Source organism: the organism of the source record quoted next, unplaced genomic scaffold (assembly GCF_019419815.1).
Source record: "Pyrus x bretschneideri cultivar Hongxiangsu unplaced genomic scaffold, Pyrus_bretschneideri_v1 Contig25, whole genome shotgun sequence".
NCBI classification, from domain to species: Eukaryota; Viridiplantae; Streptophyta; class Magnoliopsida; order Rosales; family Rosaceae; genus Pyrus; species Pyrus x bretschneideri.
The window spans coordinates 3,756,001-3,774,095 of NW_025999557.1; the positions used below are offsets into that span (position 1 = coordinate 3,756,001).

The window sequence follows — 18,095 nt, forward strand, 5'->3', positions numbered from 1 at the left end:
ACCGCAAACGATTAAAGAACTACTTCTCAACAAGAAAGCCTCTTACTCTAAAAGCTTCACATTTGTCTAAGTACAGCATCGCAAACAAAATCAGGATCTAACGCGTTAGCGAGTGGATGTATTTGATCAGTCTACGGGGAGTAATTTCCACACTCCCCTTTTCACTTCCATTTTTTCTCTAACTTTTCTAGTCATTAGATTGAATAGCTCAGAGGACAACCAACGGACGTAGTTAAGGAGAGGAGTGCTGGAGGTGAAAAGGCGAGTGCTGAAATCACTCCCCTTTATCTATTAGACTGCAAACCAGATCCACCATAGTATTGCTTGGTGGTTTCGCGTGAGAAGTCTGCAAATGTCATCCCATCTTTCAACCGCAATGCAAGAGGTGGTACAATTTTCTGTATTTCTTCGGTCAATTTACTTTGATCCGGATCATCAACCTGTTTGATCTCTGATGATGTCCCCATGTTCATGGGGTAGTCTGTTACCGAGAAAATTTTGTTCCACGCCGGCTGCAAGAACACAACAAAAGTCTCTCTGCTCAAATTATCGAACTTGGAAGGCCTGCAAACAGACCGAAGGGTGGCGCGGAGCTTTCCTCTTGATATGATATCAGCCGACTCCCCACCTGAATTATAAAGCTCTCAGGAGAGGCCTTCACCATGAATACATTATCCTTTCTGGGATCAAATATTTGCAAATAAGTATTCCATTAGGATAAGGACACTCTTGATCCCCTTCTCCTTTCGCTTGTCGATCATTCGACAAGCGAAGAATTGGAGCTGTCAAGAAGGTGAAAATCCCATTATCATAATGCCATTGCTGCCACAGATTATCAGAACAAATCCCCGAAACTTGTTTGCATTTGTCACCAGTCCAATTCCTGATAAAGAATGGATCTACTAAACGGTGAATGATTCTTACTCATTCGTCGATCCGTGTTCTGAATTCAATTGGGGTTCGTCAAAATCATTTGAATGTTTGATTTGAGTTGTGAAGGGCGACACATTTCTCTTAGGGTTCTTCAAACTCGAGACACATCACTCCCCCAAGTGGTGATCCTAAACAAACACTTAAAACAAGGAGAGGGTTTATATGATACGGTGTATCGCAAAGGTAAAGTTGCATGCCAATGAAATGAAGATATTTATAAGTTTTTGTTCAAATATTTTTGTTTTATTGGCACGTAAAGCTACATAGCAATGTACCGGTACTATGTAAGTTATTCTCTATATATAAGAGCAATTTTTATGTGATGAACATCATGATGTTTCGTACTAATAGTATTATATGGAGATTGGAGAGACTTAAACATTATAACAAGAAGTCGAAAAATTTATTAAAATCCAAGTGCTTCTTGAAAAGCACTTAAAAGTGATTCTCCAAAACTCGCTCATATAGATAAAACTTGCAAAAATACGAAAAGAAGACAAAAACCAACACAAACTAAAATTAAAAACCATTCAAAATTTGTTTTGAATTTTATTTTACAGCTTCCACTCACGTTGATATCTTCCTATAGCAACCTTCAGCACGAAGATATTACACAGCTACTCTTTTAAAATTCCAGAAATCCAAGACGTACGGAATTTACAAGATAAAGCAATCGCAATGCGAGAATGCGAACTAAGCCGTGGTTTCTTTGAAGCTCTTGGTCAACCAAATGGCTGTTTCCCTCGGAGAAACCTTCTCGGGTCCGAATGGCTTCAAGAGCACTCCGAGCTCGTCGAACCTTTCTTGTTGTAGAAGACGCGCGCTGAACTCAAGCAACCCTTCCAAAGCCTCTGCACGTTGCTGGAATGATGAGGTGTCGAATCGCTGCTGTCGTGACTCCGAAGATGAATGGCTCGAAACACCAGCGGTAGTTTTCTGCTCAGGAGATTCACTGCCATTTCGAGCAGTTCCATGGCTGCCATCAATTGTACTGGACTTGGAAATGGTTTTGTCTATAACCTGGATCATGCACTTGTCCTTTGTGACAGAACGGTTGATGCTGTTCGGCTTGGAAGAAGGGCATCGTGCAGATGTTGATGAAATTCCACGAGTGGGAACGAGTGGGTCTTCAGAAGAGGCTAAGGGGAATTCAGCCATCTTGTCAATTCGCGGGGCATTGACAGAAACGTCTGGAGACTCCATAATCCCAAGGGGACCAACATTGGCTCTATATGGGGTTTGTGCAGCTGCAGTACTTGTCAAGAACGGAAGAGAAGCTCTTCGAGTGGACTGGGAAGATTTTCTGGCCGGAGAATCTGACACCGGAAGCTGCAATCATGAGAGTAACAAAGTTGTCAAAATCAATAAATAAACACACCGAGTTTATCCAATTCACTAATTTAGTAGTATGACTTACCGAATCACGTTTTGAGTTGACGTGAGAAATTCTTGACTCTGTAATGTGTTTCGTGGGAGTAGCAGAAACTTTTGCTGGTGCTGCTCGTGGACTATTAACAACATTGTACTTTGTGGACACCAACTTTCTGTTACCATAATCTTCCTTGGTACTTCCCATAGATACCTCCGTGAATTTACGACTTAAACAACCTGGAAATTCCAGTGTCCTCACGCTAGAACTTGGAGAGCCCTGTTCAGTTCCAGAGATGCTAGGATTTAAGGTCCTATCATTGCTGAATGATCGTCTTTTCTCTCTGCTGGTACGAACAGGACTAGTTTCTGGCTCCATGAATCGTGTTTTCCTCACATAACTGGACCGAGACCAGTCAACTGGGAAAGTATTCCGTCGAGGGCTATTCAGTTTTAGATGAATCTTAAGCACATAAGGCTGAAGATGGGGATGAGCAAGCACCTCTGCAGCCTGATAAAACATGGATAATGTCGTAAATAAATCCACGTAAATGGATGATTCACTTCTATAAATAAGTATGTGTAACTCAACAAACATTCATGCAATGTACATCATACATGATCTACTAGTACATGTAAGAATCAAATAAACAAAAATGTATTCGGCAAAGAAACACAAATAAATAAACTTACACTTGGCCTAAGTTCTGGGTTCTTCCGCAGCATGCTTTTAACAAGACCTCGACTGCAAAAGAGAAGAAAACAGAGAATACGGAAACCATACTGTCAATCAACACATTTGATTCATTGAAAACCATATGCAAACAAATATTCATTGAACAAACATCAAAATTTCCACCGACAACGTCTAAGCTCAACTCACAATAAAATCCATAAATGAAATTGCAACCATTAAAAGAACTTAAAACCCAGAGGCAATCGAAGCAGGAAGTAGACTCACAATGCACCAGAGTACAACGTTGGAAGTGGAGCCACTATTGACTTGTTTATTTTGTTAATCAGAGATTGTATATCCTGTACTCAGAACGAAATTCATAAGTTATCAAGGAAAAAGGTAAAGCTTGTAGTTCCATTCAACTCCTCAAGCCTTAGATAATTCTTGTTTAGTGCCAACATACCGCAAACAGGTAATACAAAGTTCACAAAATTGAAAATTCCTAACCGAAAATTAGCAAACTTACAAAGGCTTTAAATGCAGGCCTGAACGCAGCCATTTCATATATACAGCATCCTGCAAGACACATTCTATTTATATGTGTGTATGGCTAAAAAATCGAGGACAAAAAAATTGATGGGTTTGGGTGGAGGTTAAGAGGAGGGAAAACTTACCTAAAGACCATATATCTGACTTAGAACCATAAGGTATGTCAGCAAGAAGCTCAGGGCACATATAACTGGGAGTTCCGACTACCTGAACATGGAGCAGACATACCGGATCACACATAGGCCAGGGTGTAAAACTTCAAACTATATGCGTCGGCTGAAGTACTTACAGAGGAAGCTAGATCATCCGAAGTTAACATTTTCGCGAGACCAAAGTCACCTAGATATATTATTATTGTAAATTCAGGATACAATTATCAAGGGCGAACACAAAAATGTGAAACCGAACTTGAGTGAATCAGCAATGAAAGAACTATAGCTTACCCAGACGTATGTCTTGATCTTTTGTCAAAAATATATTTGAACACTGAAGTAGAAGAACACAGTCAGAGAAAACTCTGGAATTTCAAACCTGTAACACTAAACAAATCGCTCCTTTACTTGCCACTGACCTTGACATCACGGTGAAGAATATGGTTGGCATGCAAGTAATCAAGTGCCATCAAGAGTTGAACTAGCCATTGGCAGAGTTTCTGTTCATTTCCAAATTGCAGGAAAGAAACATAAGTTATTGGGAGTATCACACTTTGATCAAACGCCTAGGATACAATTAGGAAATTCATAAAACCAAGTGGAAAGTTCGCTGCAAAGTAACAACCTCTTCTGAGAAATGAACACCACGGGCCCTTTTTATGGCTTCCATCCTGTACAGCAAGAGGCATTAACATGAAAGGTCAGAAAAGCGGTGGGAACAAGGCCAAATCAAATAATTCCTAAACTAGTAATGAACCGTTTTAACGAAGAAGCAAAACTTACATGTCGCCTCCTTCACAATACCCTATAACAATGCACACAAAGCAACCCTGAAAGTGAAAGGCATCGAAGCTTTAATTGCAGAACTAGAGAATTATGTGGAACGTGAATAACAAGCAACTCATGGGGGAATAAAAAACAAACGTTCTTATGAGATACTGACCCTTTCAACCCAGGAATCTTTGTACTCCACGATAAACGGATTCTGTACCGTGGAAATAAGCTCCATCTGCATTACAACAAACCGAGATAACCATTTAAATTTCAGATTCTTACAACCACCATTCCAGTACTACTCAAGTCTCAACACTGTTAGCATACGGATTTAGTTTTAAACAAAAAATAGAGAACTCCGACCTCCTGGTGTGCAGATCTCCGGCTTCTATCAGTTTGACGAGCAAGACGGATCTTCTTAAGGACATACCTACGCATGTAAGTACGTATCAAAATTTAGTAATTCTATCTCAAAAGTAAATACTAGACGTGAGTTGCAAGGAGACTCACTTCTTCTTTTCGTGCTTATGCCTCACGAGAAGAGCAGAACCAAAGGAACCCTTCCCAATCTGCTCTAGAACTTCATACTGCTCCATCATATGTTCTACCACTCTCACTCTTCAGTGTCTACAAAATACATCTACATCTGAAAACAATGCACAAAAACAAACCACACATGAAGAAATTAGTGAACTTTCAACAATGTAACCCCATACACTAGTTTATCAGCTTAAACAAGGAAGTAAACTATGAATCGTACTATGACAAACACAAGCCATCAACCCATTAAGCAATATTCAGTCCCTAATCAAGCTTAATTAGCAATTTAATCAATACACAATACGAACACGTGCGTCAATTCATCACAAACAAACCATGAAAACAGCAGGAAAAAGTAAGAGCAACAGTAACAGGAAGTACAAAGAAAAGTACCCAAGAATCCAGAACGGCAAAAATCACCAAGAAACTGGAAGAACAAGTGAATCTGTAGCTTCTTCTTCCTTAAAAACTTAAACTTTAAATTAAAAAAAAAAAGAGTTGGAGTAAGTAGCTTAATTAAATGGGGACAAAATTAGGAAATTCAGATTAAAGCCATCCACCTACTTCCCTCCTAATTAATTAATTTCCTAATTTTACTCCATCAGATAATGCGAATGACAAGGTGGGCGCCAAAAGAAGTAAAACGAAAGCAATGCCGAAGAAACAAGAATTCAAGTTCAAAATTTGCATAGAGAGAGAGAGGTTTTGGCTTGGCTACGAAAAGATTCTGGATAAGGGTAAGGATCCTCTCCGATCCCTTCCTTCTAGTCCACTAAGTTCGAGGATCTGGGCCATTGAAATTTGATCCAACGGTTAAAGTTATTATAAGTTTTAAAGTAAGACCTTGTTTGTAGCCGTTGGATCAAATTTCAATGGTTCTGATCTCCGAACTTTATAGATTAGGAGGAGAGAATCCGGAGAGAATCATTTCCTGAAAAAGGACCGGGGAATTGGGGTAGGGCCCACTGCACGGGTGGTTGGACAAGGAATTGGGAAGGTGCCAAAGGAGGCCCCCACGTACACGCCGTTCGAAAGGAGCTTTTCTTGGCGGATTTTGCGGGATTTTCAAATTTGTCGGAAGTCGGATGCCTGCCCTTGGTTACGAGTCCAGTTGGTGGGCTGAGGCCCAGAGTTAATGGTTTGGTGGGCTTTTTTTTTTTAAATTGGGAGTTTGTGAGTTCGGGTGTTAAAACTTAAAATTGAAATTTTGTTTGGAAATTATTTTTCGTTTTTACCAAAAAGTGAAAATTCAAGACCAAATTCTGAAAAATCAAGAACGTAGTTTTCAGTTATCGAATAAGATTTTAGTTTTCAGATTTTCAAAAAATAAAAACTAAATGGTTATCAAATAGTGCTTTAATATTTAATACGAGCCATATGAGGAGGAGGGGCGAAGAATTAAAACTTGAGACATTTGCATCTAAGTTTGATTTGATCTGTATAAACTAGCAAAAGGCACACATCGAACAAAATTTATCTTTAACTTTTGTTCCGAATTACTATTAATGTGCATCCAACAAATGATAAAAATTATATCAGACAAGAAATATAGAGGATTATCAACATCTTGCATGGATGCTAGCCACTTGGGTGCATCAATGGGTGGACTTCAAATGGCTGAAACTACTAAATAGAACTTACAAACCGAAAGTTACAGAATAGTTCTTCTATATCGAAGAAATATCACCTGATTCTTTCACATAGCTAGGGTTTCAAGGCTTCATTGCTTTCAATTCATCGTTTGTAACTGTAAAAGAAGGTAATGAGGCGCCAATAAGGGTTAGTTGAGTTGGTAAGATCGTTCTCTTTACCAGACTAAAGCATAGATTCGAGTCCTGTTGCCCGCAATCATTTTTGGTGGGCGATCTGTGAAAAAAAAAAAAAAAAAAAAAAAAAACTAAGACCCTCTCTGTAAGTTCTCAAAAAAACGTGTAGTATGTCATGATCTTAAGATGGGTAACAAGGCCGATTTTTATAAGGAAATTTTAAATATGATGCTCGACAGGATGAATTGGAGGCTATTTCGTATATATTTTAACATATATATGGAAAAGTTTATAGAGACGACATGAAGTTTGATTGGAGGCAGTAGGTTCTAGTTTCTCTCAACGCTTGACCTTGGAGGCAGTAGGACGCAGTAGGTTCTAGTTTCTCTCAACACTTGACCTTGGAGGCAGTAGGTTCTAGTTTCTCTCAACATTTGACATCTCTAATTCTCTGCGCCCGATGTTGTGCACGGTTTGTATTGGCCTGAAGGATCGTGTCATTTGTTCTCAGTCAAGAACTTCTTGTCGCATCTTATATTTCGGGTTCTTTAATAATATAATTGCTTAGTGTAAATATTGTCACTTTCGTGAATGACAAGTTTCATACTAATTATTATGGCTGGCTACTCAAGTATGTAAGATGATTTTTTTTTTTTTTGTTTTTTTGTCCAAACGTAAAGAAGATTTGGCCCGCTTCAATATGTAGTTATGTACGCAAACAAAAGAAATTCTGCCCTAAATGCAGGCAGTGGTAGGTTTCAGGGATCAGTGTTCAACAAAGCAACACAAACAACATGCATGTTCTGTTTCCTCACAAAATTCTTAAGAGTACAGTCAGGGACCCCCGTTGCTGCAATAGGGTGATGCGTACTTATGTAGTAGCCCAATTAAATATTCCAACTACTTCCACATGAATATTAGGCCGCATACCTAAACACAAGCACAACACATGAATAAAATGCGCTAAATAAGCCTGGAATTACAAGATGATGGACGGGGTTTAACTTTAGTTATTATTGAAAAAATTAGAACACGAGCTTCATTTACTGCAAATCACTTCCGGTCGCATAGTAAAAACTTAACGCACACATGACAAATTGTGCCTTTTAAGTTCTTACGAACAAGTATTTTCCAAATAAAATATAATAAACTAACGTTCTTCTATCTAGTGTAATTTGTTTTGTTGTTGTTTAGACCAGATGGAGAGTACTTCATGTTCCAAGCTGACTTTATAGAAAACAATTTACATACATCATCATGTGTTGTCTCGTACCAATGGAACAAAGTCATGTGAAAAAGTACTATCTCGTTGAAAGGTTCTATACATCCGCCCTTTCTCCTTCTCCACTTTACCAGGCCAACTTGCAAGTTGCAAGTTGCAACATAGGCCACTATCAAACATGGGACGGAGAAGCATTTGATTTTGGAGAGCCATCTGTGTCTAATCCATGCTGCTTTGTGAAAGTAGTAGAAATAAGTTTTAAGGTAGGGTCAATCTTGAAACGTTTCAAGATATGAAATGATCTAAAGTAGAGGTTAAGGGAGTGCTAATGGAACTGGAATGAGTTCCTCCTCACGAGATCCATTAGCATATCTCCGCATCTTGGACCACATTCATCTGCATATATCGTTTTTGTGCACACTATATGTCGCTTAGAATGCTCTAATGGTCACAGCTCAAGAAAAAAATCAGTTTTCAAAAGCATGGAAAGAGGGTTTTGGAGAAGTACAAAGAGATAAGCACTGCTTCTATATCAAAGTAGTAGAAAAGCAGAAGAGTGGTAGTTTCTTTCACTTTATTCTGTATGATTCTTATGGATCCAATCTTTGCACATTATCTTTTGTCTGCCTACGTGATACATCAAGGGGATTTTAATAATATTGTCACATTAAGCTGATGTTCTTACTTGTTCATATTTTATGAGATATTCTAGATTTATTCATATTTAGGTTTTATACTTATAACGCAATTCAATATTGCAACGAGTATATCTCCATATAGAAATATATGACTTCTAATTAAATGAGTTCTTTCTCCTTGTAAGGAAACCAAACATTACAGTTAGACATATAAATATTTTATTCGTGATTTTAACGAGTTATTTTTAAATGTGTGTTAGACATAATCGATCATTCCATATATAGTGTCAAGCAGCTATCCATCGTTTTTTCATCCAATTTGTATTTTTATACAGAAAAAAGTAATAGGATGTGGCAATATGAGCACAGACTTGAAGGGGATTTCAAGCTAACTTTTATTAGAAAGCAGCAAGAGATATGGCGATGGATTGATGGGCCTAATACTGCTGAAAAGAGAATCTCTGAGAAGACCTTGGAGTTTCCTAAGGAAAATGTGCATGGTGGAGTGTGTGAACAGTATATCATTAAGCAAATGCTAATGTTGTATAGAAAATAAAGCCATTTGCAAAGTAATATTATTGGAGAGGACAATTATGCATGAAATTTATGAACACAATAACATTAATATATATTTGATAAGGTTCTAAAATGCGATAGGCACTAAACAAGCGGCAAATAAGGTCTAGCGCATAGGTGTCTAGGTGAGGCTAAGTGGGCCCCAGGTGGGTACCTTGGCTTTTTTTTATTTTAATTAAATTTATCATTTAACATATAAATAAAAGATAATGCTATAGAGACCATATTTTTAAGGGTAATGTCTTAGCGACACTAAATTTTGAGATAAAATTTGCAAACTAAACTATGTACCGCCAATAAAAATGAGCACATTTATTAATGCTTAGTAGTAAACCAATCATCAACTTTCATGTCTTTTAGTTTCCAAAATTTTGTCTACAAATTTAATCTCCCTAGCATTACCCAATTTTTAAACCAAATGATGTGTCACGATTCACCAATAGGAAAAAAGCACGTTAATCAAACTTAAATAATAATCCACATCATTTGGTTTACAAAATTTGGTTTAGAAATTTTGTCTCCCTAGCATTACTCATAAATAATGTCTACTTATACTTAAAAATATACATAATTGTACTGAAATACATAAATTGCAAATATAATAAAGTATTAGAACAAGCATATAGTGAGAGTTGCGATCTAAGCCGGTGGCTAGGCAAGTCCAAGCGAGTGCATAGGCGGGTGGGGTGCCTAGGTAGGTCTAGACGTCATTTTTAAAATTTTCAAATGCTTAGGAATTAATCGAGGCGTTGGACAGTCACCTAACTAGCTCCTGGACAGAGATTTTTAGAACAATGATGTTTGATATTTTTCAGTGAGCCACATATTCTTTGATCAATAACTTCCATGAACCTTGAAGAAATTAAGGAAAGCATTGGCACCATACATTCCTTCTCAACCTCTTTGCTCTTTGTTTCTAAAAGTCGAAGGAAATATTAACGGCAGCATTTTGAGGCCACAATTCTTCCACCCCATTTTTGGGGTCACGCCACCAACTGCCTATTCCTGTCCTGCTCAAGTATATATTGATTTCGGGTTCATTGCAGTGGTCATATATTCTGTTTGTGGAGGGCCTATCTTCCTTTACTGTACATATATACCTGGTGAAAAGCAAAACAAAGGTTCAATGTAAGGCACAAATACAGTGCTTTCACAACATGAAATAGCAATCATCGCAACAACCACATTGAACTCAATTAAAAAAATCTGTGAATTATAATATTTGTGATGCAAATAACACTGTTCCCACATTTGATTTTATTTTTTTTTATTTTTTTTTTTGGGGGGGGTGGGTTTTTGTTTTTGGGGGGGGGGGGGGGGGGGGGGCGGCGGGGAGGGTGTGCATGTTTCACATGTCTTGTTACTCAATTATACAGCAGCACACTGAGTTGCAGACTGGAGCAGGAATTGTACCATAATTCAGGTAGAAATATTTTAGGCCATATTATACTAAAACTCAGTTGAGAATCACTGTTCAGCAACAGGGCTTTGACGAAAAAGGCATGCATGCTACTGGGTCCGATGTAGTAGATCATCTGTAGCCACCAATTCTGCGCTCCCCTTGAAGACATTATTATGCTCGCTTTTAATTTTATTGGAAACTCATTCATGGTGTCCTAAAAAATGCCAGAAGTTTGAGATGAAGTCAACCAATAATGCAGATTTGATATCAATTCAATTAATAAAGCAGGTTAAGATAAATGAATTGTTATTAGCATTCCAAAAATCTCATTTAGCACTTGAAACTTTTTATAATTAGAAAGAAAAATACACTTATGAGGATGTGTATAATGAAATTTTTGGAATGCTAATAATAGTTACTTAAGATAAACTTAGTCAAAGTAAGCCTTGCATTCATCAAAAAAATATGAATGGATGTTGATAAAGGACATGGATCCTATCCGATCCATGCATCCTAATCCTAGGGATCCACCAATTCGGACTATTGAAATTTGATCTAACGGCTAAAGTTATTATAATTTTTAAAGTGGGCCCCTGTTTGTAGCCGTTGGATCAAATTTTAGTCGTTGGATCAAATTTCAATAACCCAAATTGATGGATCCTTAGAATTAAGATGCATGGATCCGGAGAGGATCCATGTCTGTTGATAAAATGGAAGTCATATTATTGTCATTGTACTTGAAACATAATTTCCATGTCATAATATTGGTAAAATATAGTACTGTCATTTAGTTGATCCCAATGTAACACTATTTTGTATCTTTTTTTTTTTTTTTTTTTTTGTAATAGATATGAATCTAATTCTAGCATGCAATCATAAATATATCTCGTTTGTCTTGTATTTCTCACCACAGTTAAAAAAACGCATAACTAAGGTTCAAAATATTTTTGAATGAATTCAACATATTTTTATTAATTTAGGTAGTCGAAATTCATTACTAGATGTTACTGTTCAGTTTGTGGATATTTCATTAAAGTTAAATTAATCAAATTATCCACTACCAGCTTTATTTTGAACCTACAAGGTCACATACAATAGAATGTTATCGAAAGATAAAATTGATAAAGACTGAATTTAATATAAATTGTTTATATTAAATGTTTTATTTAGTATTTAATTAACTTGTTTGGGCCTTCTATTTATTGGTGGCTATTTGACCTAAAATAAAATAAAGAAACCCATTCCAACAAATAAATACCGAATTAATTAAAAAATAAAATAAGAACGAAACGTGCAAATCTCAATGACAATAAGGAGGTGAGGCAAGCACTAGGGAGCTTCTGAAACTTGCCAGACAAAATTTGTTGTTTGTTGAATTGGAGAAAATTTGCATGAACTTCCATGTTGCAAAGACGGCTGAATGAATTCAAGGAATAATGAAGGATTGAGAAAGATGAAGAACTAAAGAGAGAAACGTGAAAGCTCTTTGTATTATGATTGATGATTAATTATACTACAGTTCTTTTCGTTATATACATACAACTCGCTTAACAACATAACAAACTACTTAACAAAACTATAATAGTTCATTACACCAGATGATGTCATCTGTTAATCCTTGCTATATAAGACCAACGCACCACATAGTGACACATCACTTAATAATTGTTTGCCTATAAATAATAAGAAGTTTTTCACAAACAGTTAAAACTTTAGAATTGTATCGATATATAACATGTTTATTTCCTATTTATGATATATCATTTGAATTGCAAATTTAGTTTAGAAACTTGATCTCTCTACCATTGTTCTTTTCTTGTTGAAATTAACCCCAGCTTTAAGTTCATACTTCATACAATACTGACAAAAAATAAACTTCTCTCTCTCTTCTCTATCCATCCTCACTTGAGATAATTTTTTGCTTCTGCTAAACAATGTCAAATATTAACTCTTACGCAAACATTGCAGAACTCTTCTGAATCCTAAAGATAAATAACAAGTAAGGGAAGAAATGGCGTTGGCTGATAGTACAATTTTGTTTCTTGATACTCATGTTGAGAAAGAGGAACCCTATTATTTTCAAATTACCCTGATAAAACTAAAGAATAGCAATGAATCTATTGGATTAGGAAGATAATCAAGTTTTTTTAAATAAAATCAAATTTAGTTTCTTTCACTCAATGTGAAAAAGGAAAAGAAACGGAACAACTCTGCAAATCCAATATGAAGGAGTGCCAGTGTAGGGGAGAGTGCTCTCCCTTGACCTCCAATGGTAAACAAAAAACTGGAGACGGAGAGTCATTGAGAGTTTTCTTACTTGATTAACCTTTGAAATTCGCACCATATGAGGCTTGATTGATTACTGTGCACTTAATTGTTATGATGTATATGTTAAAAGTAAATAATTTCTTATGAAGGGAAATTAATAATTAATAATTAGCTATTAGACTAAATTCTGTTGAGAGTTGAAATGTGAGAGACAATTTGTCTCACATCGGTGAGTTGTCAACCTAGCTATGGGTTTATATGGTCTTGGGCAACTTCCTATATTGTCAATTGGTTTTATGGTGGAATCCCAATTTCATTATGGTATTAGAGTATGTTGTCCCACGTGTGAAAGTCTAAGGGTCACATGTGCTCACGCGTCACCCATTTGTTGTTCACGTGTAAGCTTGAAAATTGGCTAGATGTGCGGGGGCGTGTTGAGAGTTGAAATGTGAGAGACAATTTGTCCCACATCGGTGAGCTGTCAACCTAGCTATGGACTTATATGGTCATGGGTAACTCTCCATATTGCCAATTGATTTTATGGTGGAACCCCAATTTCATCAAATCCGTTAATGATAATCTAAATGTTTAAAAAATTTGTCAAGTCTTGTGTAAAACACGGAACCGCCTGTGTGTATGTGTGTGTGTGTGTGTGTGTGGATATTGGTTTTGTAAAGTAAAAGAGGACAAGAAGACCTAGCACAGATTCGGAGTCAACTATATAGATAAGCATGCGTTTAAGGGAACGGCATTCTCCGTTGTGGGTTGTTTATCTCCTTGTAGGCAGACACAGGATACGTAATCCATATCCAACTGATAAATCGAAGGACAATGAACTGCAATTTAATAGGAGCATTTGCCTTCAATTATTGTAACTTTAATGAAATCATGGAGATTTGACATGATTGTTCATTCCACCAGTACAGGTTTCGGATTTAATATTCAGTCACCAGATTCACAGTACATGACACGATTAAGGTTTAGTGGAGGTAAAAGTTCATTCTAAATTCAAGCAATTTGAGCAGAAAGGTATGAAGATAAAAATTAGGATAAACATTATGCGTGGTTAGCACTAAATTTTCTAATTTTTTTAACAACATTCTTTTGCATTAAAGGGTTGAGGGATTCCAGCTAAGTCAGACAATACGCTAATATAATGAATTGGTATCAAACTCGCTATTCATGAAAGTCGAAAATAAGAATTCTCATTTACAAATGAAAAAAAATATCACTATACCGTAAACTAGAATTGAAATTAATTGGAAAATAGACATGCAGCAGATTGTAATTGGCAAACATACACACTTTTTGAAAGAGAAAGAAATTAAAACTAATTAATTAATTAGAGAAATTGCATGGAAGGCGTTGTGAGGTTTTGTCCAGGAAGGTTGTAACTTGTGCAGGTTTTTCTTAACAGAGTTTCTCATTAACAATAATCTATTTTAAGTGGGAAGTTGGATTTGATTCCAATTTGATGACAAAAGTAAGCAACGTAATGATTCCAAAAATAGCAAACAAAAATGACGTTTGAAAAAGAAAAATACTACTTATAACTTCACGACTGAATTCGTCAGCAAAATGTCAACCAAACCTGTCACATCCCGGCCTGGGGCGGATCTCTTTCCGGGCCCGCTCCACTACCGTAGCACGATATTGTCCGCTTTGGGCTTACCATTCCCTCACGGTTTTGTTTTTGGGAACTCACGAGCAACTTCCCAGTGGGTCACCCATCATGGGATTGCTCTAGCCCCCTTCTCGCTTAACTTCGGAGTTCCTACGGAACCCGAAGCCAGTGAGCTCCCAAAAGGCCTCGTGCTAGGTAAGGATGGGAATATACATTTAAGGATCACTCCCCTGGGCGATGTGGGATGTCACAATCCACCCCCCTTAGGGGCCCGACGTCCTCGTCGGCACATTTCCGGCCAGGGATTGGCTCTGATACCAATTTGTCACATCCCGGCCCGGGACGGATCTCTTCCCGGGCCCGCTCTACTACCGTAGCACGATATTGTCCGCTTTGGGCTTACCATTCCCTCACGGTTTTGTTTTTGGGAACTCACGAGCAACTTCCCAGTGGGTCACCCATCATGGGATTGCTCTAGCCCCCTTCTCGCTTAACTTCGGAGTTCCTACGGAACCCGAAGCCAGTGAGCTCCCAAAAGGTCTCGTGCTAGGTAAGGATGAGAATATACATTTAAGGATCACTCCCCTGGGCGATGTGGGATGTCACAAAACCCCTTCTTCTTCTTTTTTGGTGAATGAGGGGGTGAAGACACCGGCCCCAAACGAAATAATACATGTCACTAATAACAATAGAGCAGCCCATAAGGGCACCTACAAGATCATCCGTTAGATGTTGCATAAGTCATTGAGGAGGAAACTGAAAAGAACACAACCCAAAATTCAAATTGTAGCTCCATTTGGTTAGCTGGTTTGTAACATAAATTAACACATTCATGTTCATCGAGCTTTATTATAAATTTTCTTGCTGCATTATCTCAGTTCTCATAATTATATTTTGTAAATAATGACCTCTTAACAACTCTTGTATTCCCAATTAAAAAAAAAAAAAAAAGAAGTCTTGTACATAAATATATTCCATAAATAAACCACATTAAAAAAAATGTAATTAATTTTAGTTAATTTAACTAAGATGCATGATATTCGTTGCTGCAAATAATATCGAGTATGACTCCGATCTTTCAGGTCTAAGATCAGACACACATGTGTTAAACATGATGGTGAGAATAACCCTAAATTAGATATTATGAATGCAAAATATTTAAATGCATCCAAATGTCAATGGCAATATATTTTATGGGTATCATATAAATAAAAGAATAATTTAGTGGCAATTCAATAAAAATTAAAAAGTATGTAATCCCACTGGAACTTACATAGCACAAATTACATAAACTTGAATTACACATAATGTTTTGTGTAATAAAATTTTTAAACTCAAATACATATAATTCGTTTGGAAATGCTTTTAAAATAAATTAAAGCGTTTTTGATAAAAATATTTTTGAAACTAATTCTTAGTAAAAATCCAAGTGGATTCTGAAATGTTACTTTAAGTGTTTCTTACAAGAATCACATATCTGAAATTTTTTTTTCTAAAAAACACTTTAAGTGTTTAAGTGTTTTTGAAATCCAAAATCAATTACACTAAAAACATTTTTTTATCATTTTAAAAACACTTACAAACAAAAGCTATAGACCATCTCTCTTTCTGAAGTTTTTAGTGCACGCGTGTACAACCATTTCAGGGGTAAAAGTCACTATATAGGTTGAACGTATAGGTATGGTGCGGATCACCATATAAATTATAATACACAATTACTCGAAAAAGAAATGGCTTAGTCCTATAGTGTTTGACATAAATATTGACACACCATGATCTGGAATGCTCACTTGGACTCCAAATCAAGCTGTGTTGGCTGACATCAAGAGGGTGATGAAGCCATAAAGTGTAGTGATATGGAAAATGTGAATAAATTTAAATCTAAAAGTGCCTAAATATAAGAGTGCGCTAATGAGTGGGAATGAACCCATTTCACACGTGATGTCAGAGCATAAGTAAAGTACGCTAAAGTAGGATGAGAATTATACCATCGAAGGTAACCAACCATACTGAGATTTGCCAAGAATCTTCGTCAACACGAAAGCACAACTACTAAACCTGGAGGGGCAAAAAAACAAGGATGAGTGGGTCTAAAAATAAAGTTTTGTAAAAACCTTTTCGAAAACATCATAACCCCTCACTGTAAAACAAGTATAGTTTTCAAAATATACATACTACGTATAGTATGAAAATACTTACCATAGTAGTATCTCAAGACTTCAATACATCACAAATTTGTACAATAAGCATATAACCTCTAGTAATCACAATATCTCACAGAAATAAATAAATCACATCGAGTGCTCATTGACACATGCTGACACACAATTTCATGCTGAGGTATTCTGACATGAACATGACTGGGTGTAATAATGGTTTACGCTCTAATACTACAATCATGTGAAGACTGATGCTATGGGCGTCACATACAAGTCCCAATTGCCTATAGCAATCTAGGATAGGACTGGCAACTACAATGGATCCAAAGTGAGCGTACGGTGCGATGTGAACATACACGTGAATGACTGGCCCTAGCCTAGGCGAGTACTAACACCGGTGCAGCAACGATGAGCAGATAACGTAAAAATAGTCATACCACAGTAATTCGATAATTCTAGTCAGCATATATTATTCATGGCTGAAAATATAATTAAGGCATCCCACACATACCTGTGCATCCCGCAGGATTCAGAATAATTTCGTAAATTCCGTTATTTCGCTAATTCTTGTAAACATTAGTCTAATCTAGGCATACGTAGGAAATTCTTTTTCAAATGTATAAATGAAAACTAACAAATATGTATATACTACATAAAAGAAAAGACTCACTCACGGATATTGGCGAGGACATAGCCGTTCGAACTAGGAAAGCCAAAGTCTCCTATAGTAATTGCACCTAAGCATAATATTGGGACCCATTAGTAAGACTAAATTAAAATGTTTGAATTTGGAAAAACGGAGTGCCGATTTGGAATTAGAGCATCGAAATACGCTCAGGAGGGTCCCGGGCAACTTTTGTAAAAAGTCAACAGTCAACCCTAAAAAGTCAACTAAGACACCCCGGTGGCCAACCACGTTAAAACTTTGGAATTTCACTAAATGAGTGTCAAAAATGGATTCGGGACATCGAAATTAGCCTAGGAGGGTTTCCGAGAAAATTTCAAAAAAGTCAACACAAAGAATATTCCAGAAAATATTCCAGGAATATTCTGGGTCTTTGCCGGAAAATTGGAAAAGTCTCCCGGAGTTGGTTTCTGCACCAGATTGTCACCAAAACATGTATGCAACTAAAAAAAAAATCGAATAAAAACATCAAAGAGGAAGAGATCGAAGGTACTTCAAGTCTTACAACGGTTGGAAATTTTGAGAACTCGTCGAAGTTCTCCATCTTCTGTTTCTCCAGTTTACATGCAGGCCCGAGGGTTTAGTTCAAATTTTTGGGCTCGAGGAAAGAGATGGGACGAGGTGATAAGTTTGGATTGTGGTACTAGAGTGTAAACCATTATTACACCTAGTCTTGTTCATGTTACAATACCTCTGCATGAACTTGTGTGTCAGCATGTGTCGATGAGCACTCAATGTGATTTATTTATTTCTACGAGATATT

General features: G+C 36.8%; 1 protein-coding gene and 1 pseudogene across 1 annotated transcript; both read right to left on the minus strand.

The window, feature by feature from the left end:
- Positions 1-283: 283 nt before the first annotated feature.
- On the minus strand, positions 284-1,041 carry LOC125478495 (annotated as a pseudogene).
- A 387-nt stretch (positions 1,042-1,428) lies between these two features.
- On the minus strand, positions 1,429-5,662 carry LOC103957197 (serine/threonine-protein kinase Nek2). Its single transcript, XM_009369311.3, has 15 exons — positions 5,386-5,662; positions 4,963-5,098; positions 4,816-4,882; positions 4,622-4,687; positions 4,462-4,508; positions 4,304-4,349; positions 4,098-4,178; positions 3,970-4,012; positions 3,816-3,865; positions 3,652-3,733; positions 3,504-3,553; positions 3,263-3,336; positions 2,995-3,046; positions 2,351-2,812; positions 1,429-2,262 (listed from the first exon to the last, which is right to left on the minus strand). The coding sequence occupies exons 2-15, from the start codon at positions 5,049-5,051 to the stop codon at positions 1,627-1,629; spliced, it is 1,845 nt and encodes a 614-aa protein (XP_009367586.2). The 5' UTR covers positions 5,052-5,098; positions 5,386-5,662; the 3' UTR covers positions 1,429-1,626.
- Between the last annotated feature and the right edge of the window lie 12,433 nt (positions 5,663-18,095).